This window comes from Meleagris gallopavo, chromosome 23 (assembly GCF_000146605.3).
Source record: "Meleagris gallopavo isolate NT-WF06-2002-E0010 breed Aviagen turkey brand Nicholas breeding stock chromosome 23, Turkey_5.1, whole genome shotgun sequence".
Lineage (NCBI taxonomy): Eukaryota > Metazoa > Chordata > Aves > Galliformes > Phasianidae > Meleagris > Meleagris gallopavo.
Window position 1 is genome coordinate 2,843,101 of NC_015033.2, and position 14,706 is coordinate 2,857,806.

A 14,706-nucleotide genomic window follows, 5' to 3' on the forward strand; every position below is an offset into this window, starting at 1 on the left:
GAAGAGGTGGGGAAGGAGGGACTGAGCAGGAGAAAGGAGAGTGGGAGTTTGTAAGAACGCTTTGTTTTGAGATTCCAAAATATAGAGTGCTGTTTCCATAGGATTATGGTTCACATCGCAGTCTGCCTGCGGGTTCCTCTGCCTTGGAAGAAAGTTGGGCTGGGATGCAGCCTTTGGGAGCTGTACACCCAGCACTAGTGGGAAGATAGAATGGTTATGGAGAGCAAGCAAGGGGTGGAGGTGGGGTAGGAGCACACGAGCACTGGTGTGGATTCCCCATCCTGGAGAAAGGCAGCCCTGGCAGTGGGCGAGCTCAGCCGGCCTCTTGGTGGCCAAAGCTCCTTCTGAGCCTAAAGCCTTCACTCCAGGGCTGGCACCTGCTGTAAATACACATCACCTGTTAACCCCTCACCTGCCTGCTGCCAGTACCACTTTGGACCACGTTTTTTAATTCCCCCCCCCTCTTCCTCTACACAGCCTGTACCGACTGTAACTATGGAACCAGATATTCTGTATGTTATTATCTTTGTACCATTTTAAAGCTGTTGCTGTGGTGTCTGCCTTTTTTTCCTCCTTTCTCTTCTACTGTCTCTTGAAACACTGTTAATAAAAACCTAGATGAACTCCTCCCCTCTTCTTTCTCTGGCTTTATTTATTCACCTGGGTTTTCTCGCCTTGTTGGCTGCACTAACTGGATCTGAAACGCCATCTGTCCCCTTTTAACCTGTTTTACTTTTCCTGCAACCCACAGCTTCGATTTGTTGGCAGTGAAGCAAATACAACATAAACCACTGTACCCTCAGGGCTCCTCACTCTGCTCCCAGAGCTCTTCAGTGTGAAAAGCCCAAAGCCTTAAATCCTAAAAAGGGGTAAGAATTTTAAACCCTAAAAAAAAAGCCTGAAAACCCGAACTTCTCTCTCCATTCACCACCATGGCTGACTCAACTTGATGACACCACACCCAACATGGCCGCCCGGAAGTAAGGGGTAGCCACGCCCAACATGGCCGCCAGGAAGCGACAGACCCCCACGCTTCTCATAGCCACTCGGAACTAACAAACCGCCACACCCAACATGGCCGCCAGGAAATCCGGCGGCGCGGAAGCTCCCAGCATACTTTGCGGCTCGGCTCTCCGTGACACTGCGGGGGGGCTGCGCCTGTAGTACCGCAAGACATCCAGCAGGGGGCAGCGGAGGATGCGGGAGCACCCGAGGTCACGCCCGCAAGGACCTACAGACTCCAGGTTGCCCTTGGACGCACTAAAAGCTTTCGGTGATCCTCACAGCCTCTCCATGAAGTCTTGGGGACAGCAGCGTACGCCCAGAGCTTGTCTGCTCTCCCTAGGGAGCCCACAAGCCCTCCCAGGATGCCCCCACTGTACCCTAGAGCACTCCCTGAGCTCCTCAGTGTGATCTAAGACGCCCCAGAGGCTTTCCAGAATGGCCTCGAGGCATTCCATGATCCCCCAGCTGTCCCTAGGGCACCCCAGTGACCTCTCAGTGCTTTCCAGTGTGCCCTGGGGATCCCTAAAAGTCCCCAAGGACCACTCAGTGTACTCCAGGACATCCTAGTTGGCTCCCACAGCTCTTCAATGTGCTTTGGGATGCCCCAAATGCTTCCCAGTGTGCCCTTGTCACCTCCTAGGACCCCACAGTGCCTTTTTGTTGGGTTTCTCTGTCACTGTCTCATGATATTGTGATTCCAGGATGGGGTAGAGGTGACGGGCTCACATCACCCCTCAGTTCATATTCCTTCAGAGCCCCCTGATCTGTTATGCTCTGTTACAAGCACTGCTGATGGCTGCCCTGTACAAGGAGCCCCTGTGCTCCACGGAAACTCTCAGCATCCTGCAGGCATATCTTCCATCATCTCATATGACAGTGCCATTAAGCACTCATGCTGTGTGCCCACAGCCGTGCAGCTCTGAGCTGTGGGTCTGCCCTCTCAGCTGCTCCCCAGGACAAGTAAGGGGCTCAGGGTATCTGTGGGAGCCTCGAGGCAGCTGCACCTCTGCAGCTGAATACCTGGAATCTTTCCTTTATCTCTTCCCCGGTGGCTACGTGGGTTCATCTTCAGGTGAGAATGAGCTCAGTCTGCAGCAGAAGTTGTCCCGGAACACCGAGCAATGAATGTACAGCACAGAGGGGATGCGGGTGCCTAATTATCTCTGGAATTACAGCGTAATTCTGTAACCTTTCCTGCACTGATGGAGGTTTTGTCCCAGAGCGGTGGCCGAACCCTTTGCCTTCAGCCAGGCCCTAACAGGGCAGGTAGCCCAGGGGTGACATCACAGCACCAAGGGATGACCCTAACGAAGAATCTGCACGGCTGATTATTGCTCAACTGCAGCAGACGATGGGAATGTTCTGTAATACAGAGTCAGCTGCTAATCTGACAACTGGCCCACGCCCTCCGAGAAGGTTGCTCCAAACTGCCTTCAGGCTGGAGGCTGCTGCTCATGCTTCTGCTACCTCCGAACCATTATTTGGTTCTATTAAAGGCAGCATAAGCAGATGGGAAGCAGATCTGCCTCCCATCTTGAACCCCACAGCCTTGGCTGTGCTGGCCTTGTGGCTCGTCACCCTTCCTTCCCATTCACGCACCGTGTGCAGCTCCTTTCTGCCTTGCAACACCGCTTGTTCTGTGACTGCACGTGCCCAGCTCGAGCACACAACTCTGCTGGCAGATCCCTGCCCTGCGTTGTTGCCACATCCCTCTTGCTCCAAGGCTGACGTCCAGGCAATGCAATCCCATGCCCTGTTCTCCCTCACCCCCAAACTGACTTCTCCAGAACCCCAAAAATAGAAGGAAGCATTTGTTTCCCTTCCAAGTGACTCTATGGTAATAAACCCAAATATTGGGTGGAAGCAAAACAAAATCAAACTCAATTTGCAGCCATGGTCTGCGCTCTGAGCGTTTTATTATTACAAAAATAAGTTAGAAAACAAAGCTCAGCACTTTCTTCACAATTCTTCTGCAGAAAGTCATAACAACTGTAACGGAGTAAAACCTACGCCGGCACTGTCATCAAAAATAAATATGTTATTTTATGTACACATAAGTTACTGTCAAATATTAACATTAAAACATCCCTACAAATGGGCTGCACTAAAAACGCAGCGCTGTTTTAATCTCAGTAGCTCAGACGCTTCTTCTGTGGCAGAAAAAATTGATCAGCCCTATTTCTTCCCATTCCTCTTCCCTGAGACAGCGAGTCCCACTTGAAAAAATCTGGGCTGAAGCATTCTGTGCGTGATTCTCTACGTGCAACAGTGGTAAGCAAAGGACAGAGCTGTGATCGGAGCAGCTTATGGAAATTGTCATCCCTGACAATGGGGAGTGTGCACTCTTTTGCCCCTCTTGGACATCCCCCCATCATCGTAGGCTGGCTTTTCTCTCAAGTATATATGAAATGCAGATGGGCCTGTCTGACACCACAGGGTGGTTTCCTTGCAAGGGTTTAAAAGTTAAAAGCGGTGAATGGGCTTTTAGGAGGTCAGGAGGACTGCATACAGTGCTCACCTCCCTGGATGTTCATTAGGAACAGAGGGACATTGCGTGATGCCTGTGCTCAGGTTGCAGCCCTTCTGATGGCTCTGTGCCACACACACGTTCTTAGAGATTTAGTTCTCCTTCCAGAGAGATGTCCTTCATGTACCTGAACCCATTCAGCACCACGTCTGGGCAGTGCTCTGGCATTGCCTTGCTGGAGAGCTGGGCAGGATGTGGGTCACTGCTGTTGGCTGTGGTCATAGGCACTCCTGAAGTGTGGCCGTGGGCAGGAGCAGTGCCTTTTCCAGCCTCCTGCACAACACGGTAGCTTTCTAGGGTCAGGCTCACACTAGGGATGGAGGGGGTGCGGGCAACTTTTAGTGTCTTTGACCTGAACCTTTGGTAGCAGAAGAGGAGAGACAACACCAATGTATCTATGAGCAGCTCTAACATTTCAACTACAGACAGCACCGAGGATCCAAACCAGAGACTCCACTGGCTTCCCATGCTGGACAGAAGCAGATTATCCTGTGGAAGAAATCAAAGCACCGTGTTTGTTTACCAAGCACAAAATCATTGCACACTACCAGCAGGTCAGTTAGCTGTTCGTCATCTGGGGACTAATTGTGTGTGTCTGTGTAAACTATGGCATTTAGAAGCCAATCCCTAAGGAAGAATAATTCCAGCCCACACTGGGGGACAGCCCTCCCTCTGACCACACACAGCACTCTGTAATTAACGAGAGCTGATCTAGAGCAACCTTACCGAGAGCAAAGGAGATTCATTCAGAGACTGGTAGTTCAGCTGCTTGTAGTAGATGGTCACCTTGGCAATGTCCTTCCTGCATTGGAGAAAAGGAGCAGTCAGTAAGGTGCCCACATGTCCTACACCTTAAGGAAGGCTCTGCTGGCCTTCTTGTCTTGATTTTACACGCTGATTGCTCAGCAGCAGGGCCCCCCATTCACTCAAGTTTTCCTCCTGAGTGTGTTTAATATGAGCTTGGAAAATTAAGTCAGAAAAGGGCTGCAGAAGTGCCATCTTACAGCGTTCTAAGCAAAGATGGGATGTTTTCTGTGTGACTGTGTATATTTTTCTCTTGCCCCCCACTTCTAGTGCAACATTTACAAGTTCTACAAAGACAAAGTCAATCCATAGTTCAAGACCTGTATTTTTTCTTGGTAACTAACCTGTTGCTCGTAGAATTATATCCATTCTGATGCCTTAGAGCTTGGCGGATCCAGTCCTGCAGCACATACATGCATGTTACTGACAATCCTGTCTTTGAGTTTCAATACGTTTAATATTTTATAAAGGTGATCTCTTGGCTCACAGAGCTTCCATTGCAGGACCTCAGACACAGTGACATGTGAGTTACTACACCACAACACCCGCTGGAAGCAGAAAGTTATTAATGCCATTTTGCAGGTGGGAACTCAGGCAGTGGCTTGCATTGTTTTGGGTCACAAGGAGGTTTGGATTAGAGCTGGAACAGAATGTGCCTCTCCAGAATCTCAGTCTGGCATCTCAGCTATGGAGTCCTTCCCCTGTGCTCAGGTTTGGGACCAATTTGCTTTATTTGCCTCTTTCATTGCTGTTGCCTTAGTCTTTGTTTTTATTTTCAATGTTCCCATAGCTACACGGATACAATTCCACCTCTAAACCCCACAATTGTCTGTATGGACTACCTGAGACTTCTCCGATGGCCATTTGGCTGTCCCAGCAGACACCTTGTACAGCGACTCCCTGTTAGGACAAAAATGGAGACTACAATCACTATGACTCTTGGCATAGTGTTCAGAAACAAGACACATCCCTGCTCACTGCAGGAGAGTTGGACTAGATGACTTTTAAGGGTCCTTTCCAACTCAAGCCACTCCATGATTCTATGATACTTTGCTTTCAAAGCATCTCCTTCCATTTTGAAAGCTGGCATTGATCGTGCTCTACTTCCATGACCTACCTGCAAGGCTTGGGGCACTGGTCAAAGCAATTCAGGTGGTGATTCCTGAGCCTGCTGTACAGCTGGTAAAAGCAGTGACCTGGTGGAAAAGAAACGCACTCAGGGAATGGAAATTGAGCAAATGGAACACTGCCCAAACCTCTGCCCAATCTTCATCAACCCAGACACACAGCATCCCCTCCGACAGACCCCTCTGTGATGCTTGATAGCATTACAATTTTTCATGCTCCAACTTGATATCTGTGCAAACACGCAGACAGACAGACATCTGCCAGTCTGGATGGATTCAGTGGCGTAAGCGAACAGGCTGAAGCACAAAGCAGAAGGGCAGCAATCAAAGGAGGCACATATATAGCCAGTGTCTGTTCTGGGAAGGTGCTCCCTGCTGATGGGGACAGGACAGCATGTTTTCCCTTACCCCAAGCAGGCTGCTTGTTGTAGTTGCAGTACTCAGCCCCAGGAGGCAGTGGGTAATAGTAGTACCCACAGCCACATTTTTGAACCATTATGTGTTGAAAGCAGGAATGCAGACAAGCCTGGAAAAAATAAGACACAAAAGAATGGATAAACCATCAATTCTCCAGCGCTCAGATCTTTAGTAAAAGCTCTCTTGAGAATATGGTATGAATTTTTTGCTGGATACATGGGGACCTTGGCCTGCCACAGTGACAATACCTGCAGGGTGTAGGAGTTATAGAGGAGTTTAACTTTCACATCACTGCCGTCTGTTGTGCATTTCCCATAATTGCCACCCAGGCGATTCACCTTGTCCTGTGGATACAGAAGAAAGGCCTGAGTGATTAGCAGCTTTAATTGATGGCCCTAGCCATTGTCATCTAAACTTGTCTGGATGGAGCACCACGTAAAGGACAGGAAGGACAGAAACATATATATGCTTTGCTAACAGAACACAGAGCTCAGCTCCTCATAGCTTTCTGCCATCAGAAGGAAGAGACAGCTCTCAAGCCAGCAGCCAACCTGCTGGATGCCAATGGTGGTGGCAATGCCTGGTCGGATGTCAAAGCCTTCATGCTCGAGGAATGGTGTCTGGTTGTGGTTGTGTATCATCACTTTCACACCTGCTACTGTAGACAGGAGTGGGATGTGATCCTTCTGCTCTGCTCTCAGGATAAGGGAAAGTCCTGCAAGACAAAGAAGAGGGAAGCTTAACACAATTTATTTGGGGTCAGAATAGGAATGTCATCGCGTCTTGAATTCTCAGCACTGATGGAACTGCACTCCTAGCTCACAGAAGAGACACTGGTGTTCCTTAGATGACTGGGGGATGGTTCAGGTAACTACTGCACATCTTCTTCCCACCTTTTGCCAAATAACATACCATAAGGAATTCCTGGTTTTGTTGCTGTCCAGAAGGAGTCTGTTCCCTTGCTGTTAAAAGTATAGCAGCTTCCAAAGACTGGGTGGTGAAAGTGAACATAGTCACTGAAACAAACAGAGATTCCAATCAGCTTTGCAATATGTCAGATGTAGGCTCAGTTTCAGACTCCCAAGCCCTTGAGTTTTGCTGAAATCCTCGCTAGTATCTGAGGCAGCAGAGTACCTGGGCCTGCAGGGCTCCCCGTCGTACTGACAGGAGTAGACCATGTCTTCTATCTTCTCCTCGTGATCAGAAATGTTGATTATAACTGGTTGTTGGGACATGATGTTCATGTAGTGAAACCTGTACCACTCAAGGATTGCATCCATCCCAGATGAATAGGTCTTGTAGAAGCAATTCCCACCTGTGGCATTGCACTGAGAGAGAAGAAGAGAGGGAGGCATTCAGCACAGCCATGATCCTATGATGCTACGATTCTTTCCTTGCTCAAGCAGAGTGTGATGGGGCCCTAGCTCCATGGGGACAGGTTCACATCCCCAAGAGGACCCACACTTACCAGTCTGAAGCCCACGAGAGACTGTCTCTTTCCTGTCCTATTATTGAACTCAGTTGTTCTCAGTAGAGAGAAGTTTTGGCTCAGTTTGAAGCTGGATCTGTTGTGACTGCTTGTGCTTGGCAAGTCTCTCGTGTGGATGCTCTTCTCGTTGACATGGAATAAGCTGGCAGACGTGTTGATGCCATATAGGACACTAACAGATTTCTCTGCCATGCGATCCAACTGAACCAAGTGCTCACTAACCAGATCAAATCTGTAAGGACAAAAGATATCGGCTCGTTGTGAATATCCACGTGTCTCTTAGGCAAACCAGCTGTGCAAACAGGCCTTCCTGTCAGCCAATTATATAATTATTTTGAGGAAATTACATAATTCCCTCACGATGCAATTTAAAACCCCTTGATAAGTCACCACAACTGTGTGAGCTGTGTTTGGAGAGCACAGTCACGCAGATTTCAATGGTAGTTTTATTGCTTCCTTAAAGCCATTTGTCTGAATGAACGAGCAGGCAGAATCTTAGCATGCATCACTCCAGTGCACTGTGATTGAGCTGTGGACAAATGCATGCAGTAGCTGTGTGCTTTGGAGACAGGCTATTTTTATCAGAGCACAAAATCAGGGAGCACTCAAACCAGGCAGCAAGGCAGAGTTCTGATCCTGAACCAGTGCATGAGATAAACTGTTGCACAATTACAAAAAAGATCTGGTCTGAAAACCAGTTTGGAAATAGAACCGTAGAATCAAATCCCAGAATGGCTTAGGATAGAGGGGGATCACTGAGCTTCAGCCCCCTGCCACGGGCAGGGCTGCCAACCACTAAATCAGGCTGCCCAGGGCCCCATCCAACCTGGCTTCGAACAACAGTCCTTCTCCATCTCATGAACTCTTCCTACTGCCCACCCAAATCATGTCAACCTTCTCCAGGTTCATGCGACCATCTCTGGGCCCTTGTAGCTAGGGACAGGGCTGCAGCCAAGGGGAAGCTTGGGTTACCTGTACGGATCCAGATTGCAGATGGTAATTGCTGGAAACATCTTGGCCTCCGAATGCATCGACATGGTCAGGACAACGGGGTAGGCCCAGTATTGGCTGAACATGAGTGCAAACTGCCAGTACAGCATGCCAAAACTGGCAAGTAAGAGCAGCGTCCAGAAAGCTGTCTTCATCTTATTGCTGCTTGAGCACACGAGGCGGATGGTGCCGTGGATGGTGGTGTTCTTACAGAAGAACTCAAACATGTCCTTGAAGGAATCATAGAACTCTATCAAACCTTCTTTTCTCTCTTCCTCCTCTCTTGCAGCTTCCTGTTCCATCCTTTAAGTCTGTTTCTGTTCGACAAAAAGGAAAAAAAAAAAAAAAAAGATCTGATTAGCTTTCCAGAAAGACCACTGCTGATCTATGGATGCTTTCCAATGGGGTGCCAATGAGTTTGCTGAAAAGCTGAAAAGCTGAAAGCTGAAAAGCTGAAAAGCTGAAAGCAGCAGTGAGCTGGCCTGCATCCCTATTCCCGGAGTTTGGACAGCAGAGAGCAGAAAAGAAACCGAATGTTCTGCATGCCACTGCCTGAGTGACTTCAGTTTGTATCACTCACCCTATGATATCTCTGTTAGTGTGGATATGCAAAGTTAATGTGACTAATCCCCACGCTGCTGAGAAGTCTGCAGCCCAAGGGGTGTGCAGCTTCCTTCTTTCTAAGAACAGAACCAACACTTGGTTCTGAAGTGTTGTACCACCGTTTATCAATACCGTTCATTAACTAGTTCATTAATGTGAGCAAATTACAGGTGGAACCCACTAGGCTGGGAAACCTGAAACAGTCTCTTAACCAGCAGCACGGCTTCAACCTTATGGGAATCAAAGAGTGAGACCAACTTCAGTGTGTATGGAAGGGACAAACTGGGATCTGTTTTGAACGTTCTCATGGTCTCATGTTCTGCAGAATGGAAGGCTCACATCTGCCATCTCTGAAATGGGCATACAAATACAGGTGGACATAATTGGGAATTTTGGAAAAGAAGTGGAGAATTCCACCATCTCAGTTGAAAGCACAGAGGGAACGAACCAAACTGGGAGTGGAGTAAGCACTGCAGGCCCTATTTAAAATGAAATGCCTTTGGGTTGTTTCTGGAGACCACAGTTACATGAATTGCTGCTAGTAGAAATTCTACCACGTATCTTTTACATAAACAGTTTCTTCCAAGCACCTACAAATCTCTTCAGAATGTTTATTTTACTGAAGCGAAAAGGAAGAACCGAGATTGAGCATCATCCAAGAGTGGCAAAACTGGAAATCAAAATCCACCTCTCCTTCATCATGGTAACTAAACAGGCTGCTCTGCTGCTCTAAATTACCCCTGAATTGTGCTGATGGAAATGTGAACATTATTTATGCTCGTGCTTTAGTCAGCATGGACTGATGGCATCTTCCTACGTTTCAGTATCAGCTGTCACGTTCAGTAAGTGGAAGTATGCCATCAAGTCCTGCAATATGTGAGTTTCCAACATGACAGCTCTTTGTGAATCACCGTGACTATTACGCTATTAGGAGAAATTTGCTGAGTGCAACACTTCCCTCCAACCTTAACTCCAAGTATAATACAGAAACAGTGTTTGAAGCCAAGAAATGAGTGCACAAATAACTAAAGCATTGTTCAAGTGTACAACCAGGTAGAGTACCCCAGTTCAGCTGGTGCATGAAGTATCCTGACCTCCAGTGCCTTCCCCTTCAGCTTGACTTCCCCATGCTGAAATATGGCTTTATCTCAAAGGACCAGAATGCTTCAAGAGCATTTTAGGTAAATATTTGATAGATCTTAAGGAATTGCAAGCTGTTAAGACAGCTTTTTCATTGTACCTTTTCACGTCATTCATTAAGAACAATTCTTAAAGAGCACTTAGTGCTCCACAAAGCTGTATGTTGGATCAGCTTGATGACAATTAACTACTTATCTGACAAAGAAACCCAGCCTGGTGCTGGCTATTTTCCTCAAAGACCACAGCACATCCATGTTTGTGTTTTGAGGTATCATTTAACAGTAGTACAAAACTAACTCAAGGCCCCCTGCAGCTCCTATCTTCTTTTATAATTAAACACGACAAATGCTTTTTCAGTATTTTTTCTCAAAATAGTTAATTTGCAACAAGTACAGAAAGTCCAAATAGAGTGGAATATATACATAAATAGAAAGCATGACATGAAAAAGACCTGAAGTAGGAGATGAGCAGTTCCACTTTCTCTACAAGAAATATTGTGCTGGAATAGTTAAACACACAAAAATCATAGAATCATAGGATGACTTGGGTTGGAAAGCACCTCAAGAATCACCAAGTTCCAGTCTCCAGACCACACAGAGCCACAGTTTTCTGAGACACTGGCTACAGATCCACTTGGCCAGCCTGAAGGTTTCCAACTGAAGTCAAAAGGATTATCCATGGCAAAATGGAAATGAGTCCCCAGGTAACACATTTTTGGTTAGATTTTATGCTAAGCTACATTCAACCCTTATCTTACGCAACGTTACTCAACTCATACGTTGAACGAGTTCCTTAAATGCTGGAAATGAAAACTACAAGTCCAAAATTGGAAAAGGCAGTACAGCAAGGCAGGATAACAGGGAGCTTTTCAGAACAAGAGTACAGGCAATCCTCTCCCATCCATCTCCCGTTCAGCCTGTCCCTAACTCACTTATCACAGACTTAGAGCAGTGAGCAGTGGCCCATCTCGTTGGCGATAGATGCTTGGAGAGAGGCTGCAGGTTATAGAGTCATTGAATCATAGAATCATAGCATGGTTTGGGTTGGAAGGGATCTCAAAAATCATCAAATTCCAACCCCCAAACAGGTGTACGCTCATCTGTCATCACAGTAACTTCACACTCAACATGTTAAACACCTGAGCAAGGGCACAAACATCATGCAGGCAAATACTGAAGCATGTGTGTCTAGACCTAGAGCTACAAATCAGTTGCACATAGATCCAGAAAGACACAGCAAAACAACAAAGACCAAATTGCAAACCACCCCTACTGTACCTTGGCAGAAACTTTGAGTGTTTAGAGCAGGCACTGAGCTCAGCCTTCAGATCTGGACAGAAGAAAATCTTGGTGCCACACTTTGGGGCTGCCTGTTCTTATTGGAGATAGGCTGGACCTCTCCAGCCTATATGGATCAAATTGATGACATCAAAAGGGGCAGGTCTTGTTAAGAAACAAATCATGGAAATTATTCAAAGTATGATCCAAGGAATAATAGGAAGTGAATGAACTGGACAAACAAGTTAACATGAAGGTTGCACTTGGGTTAAGATTGGTTTGACTGAGGGGAAGGGGTGTTCCTTTTTATTTTCAGTGGCCTAAACAGGTTTTTAGCTGTATTTCATAAATACCTAGTGAGTTAGCCACAGATCCTGGAAGTTTCTTCCTGCTCTGAGCTTCCCTATCACAGAATTAGCTTTCTGCCTTCTCTCCATGGTTTCCATGACTTGCATGATCACCGGTAATTGAAGCCATTAAGGTTTCCACATGTGTACTTCAGGAATTACATACTTCATTGTAATCTGAAATGATCAACTACTTGGTCAGTGCAAGATACACACAGCAGAGGATTTCTTCCTGCTTCTCCAAAACTATTGCTCATCTGTAGTGGATTTTCCCATAGCGATTAATAATTTGGCTCATCAGATTGTGAGACTTGACTGGGTTCAAGCTGAGCTATCAATCGTGATTTAAACCAGGGCATCCTGCACTTGTTACACTGCTCAAGAAGCTTCTTATAACAGGATAGATCTTTTCCAACCTGGATGATTCCATGATTCTATGAAATTTTAAATTAAAAAATAAAATCCATTTGGCTCCTGAATCAACAGCTGCAGCAGAGCCACTTGTCACTAATGGGCAAAGCAGTCAAATTCTCATTAGAAACCTCAGAACACTGAAAACCTAATTCTGTCATGTTCATTTATTTGTCCCCCACCCTTCTTTCTCTCTTCATTTGATATTGTGCAATAGCAAATGACAACAATAAATCCTTGACAATGAAATTGTTGCACAATGAACACTCACACGGCAAATTCTGTTGCTTCATTATGGCTGCGGGCCTCAGTGTAGAGATTGGCTCAGAAAGCATTGTTCTGATGTGTTGCCAGACAGCCAGGAGATTTTCCTGTGGGAAATGGAGAAGAACTGGATATGCAGACAGTGCTGTCCCCCAAGCAAGATGCCATCTCAGTTGGCCCTTGCTCATTTGTCATCCCATGTCCTGAGCTGGGAGGAGAAGGGAAGAAAACTCTTTGGCTTGCTACAGATTGGTGTTATAGATTCTGCAAATAACAGAATGACCTTTTGTGCTGCAGAAAAGGATTCTACACTGGCTTTCATTGCTGTGGTTGATAACACGATTCTCTCCTACCTGATAGATTGCTGAAAACAGGAATGAAAGTGATTCAGCACTCAGAACAAACCTTTGTATACCTTTGTATATGCATATATCTCATATCAGCACCAGCTCAGTGTGACACAGGAGGTACAAAACCTCCTGCAGGCAGAGAGCAGAGACTGCAGCTATTGCACATGGCAGTTATTCCAGGAATTGATGCCCCTTAGGCAGCCAGGGATACCCATGATAGAATGCAACACTGAACTGTATGCTGATCTGGGGGAATATGAACTGAAGAAGGAAACCCAACCCCCTGCTCTCAGCAGTTCTCCTTGCAGCACACCACGCCATAATTTGCTGGCCACTAACTGCACCGTCTTCCAGTTATTAACTTTCTTCCTTGTTGCATTTGTTTGATGTTATTGCACGCTCTCACACTTATCCCATTACTTTCCATCTTTATTCCTGACCATGCCTATGTCTTCCAGAGGTTCCTGTTCATCCAGCAGCCTTCATACGTCTCATGTTAATCTTGACTCTTAGAAAATCAGGCTTTACTCACGTCACTTGATCCTGGGTGGATGGAGCTGGTTCTCCTGGACTGCTCCAGGCACTCCCCAAGCCATCTTCCCACACTACCCCTCACTGCAGAGGATGCTGCATCCCAACCCAGCTTTCCCTGCTCTGGCACTGGTGTGATTTGCCTCCTCCTGTTTGGTGGGAACTCCCTCGCAGGGCTTTCTTTATGGCCACTGGACGAGCCAGTCTGTTCCTCCTCCCACTCGAAGGCAGACAAACTCCTGTGGGTGAGTACAGAAATAGGCAACTCCCAGCATTTCTTCTTGCGTGCCACGGTTGGCTGTGCTATGGGCTTGAGCTGGCACACACCAGCCTCTGCCTTTTCTGTCTCTTGTTACTCAGAACCACTTTGCCTTCCTTTCAAAGCAGGGCACAACACTGCTTTCTGCTGTCCATGGTTGTACCCACGCGATGCTGGGAGATGTGGCTAAGGGGATCTGTATCTAGAAACCACGACGAGCACTGCCTGCAGGAGCAGGGGAGCCTTGGGTTGGCTTCCTGTGCTGGCTTGCTGCTAGCCAAAGCACTCCGAGCACCGCAGGGCTGCCAAACCTGCTCACAGCTGCACTGAGCTCCCAGTGGTTGGATTTATCCCCAGCTGGGCTGAAGCTGGAGCATCCCTACACAGCCCAGAAATCACAGCAACGAGCACATGCACATTCTGCTAGTCACTGGCATTTAAATATTCCCTAATTACACCCCTGGTTATGAAGAGGCCCCAGGTAACCCCTGCTTTTCATTACGCCTCCACCAGAGGCGCTTACAGCCAAAATGCAGCTGCAGCAGCAAAATCCTGCTGGCTCCAGTATGACCAAGCATTCATTTCCACTCACTCACCTTCCTGAATAAGACGTGTGTCGCTGCTCCTGTCATCCCTTTGGGATAACACCTCCTCCTTTTTCTCTTCCTGTTCTCTGCTCTCCGTGCTTCTGTCGTCACGGGCCTTCAGAGGTGCTCCACCCGCTCAGACTCGTCTTGGCCATTTCAAAGGCTGACAAAATGGTGAAGTTGCCCTTCCAGTGGGCTTTTTTGCCCTCCTTCAGCTCAGACGCAGGATCTGCAGGACTGACAACACAGCCGGGACTGACAGAGGTTGGAGAACATCAGCAAGAACCTCTTCTGTGGACACGTGCGATGCGGCCGTCTTGGCATCACAGATCTCACATCTCCATCATGTTTGAACGCCAAATCTCCCCAAGCAGTTGGCCAAGCTCCTGGAGAAAGTGGCAGATGGTATCCCTGGCTCCTCTATTCTCTTCTCCCTGGTTGCTGCTCCTTCTGGTACCCAGCAGAGAGATGGCAACACAGTGTGGGCCAGCAGTTTGCTGGGGTTATGCAGTCCACCACCTCCAGGCTTTCCTATGGGAGCCGGAAGAGATGTCAACAAGAGGAAGAGGCACTACAGT

The 14,706-nt window shown here is 47.3% G+C and overlaps 1 protein-coding gene across 1 annotated transcript; it reads right to left on the bottom strand.

Annotated features, from left to right (window-relative positions):
• Positions 1-1,114: 1,114 nt before the first annotated feature.
• Positions 1,115-8,670, bottom strand: SCNN1D (sodium channel epithelial 1 delta subunit). The gene is made up of 12 exons (XM_031556650.1): positions 8,342-8,670; positions 7,349-7,601; positions 7,015-7,208; positions 6,793-6,896; positions 6,432-6,595; positions 6,129-6,224; positions 5,872-5,989; positions 5,454-5,532; positions 5,179-5,236; positions 4,681-4,736; positions 4,259-4,334; positions 1,115-4,021 (listed from the first exon to the last, which is right to left on the bottom strand). The coding sequence occupies exons 1-12, from the start codon at positions 8,659-8,661 to the stop codon at positions 3,617-3,619; spliced, it is 1,923 nt and encodes a 640-aa protein (XP_031412510.1). The 5' UTR covers positions 8,662-8,670; the 3' UTR covers positions 1,115-3,616.
• Positions 8,671-14,706: the final 6,036 nt, after the last annotated feature.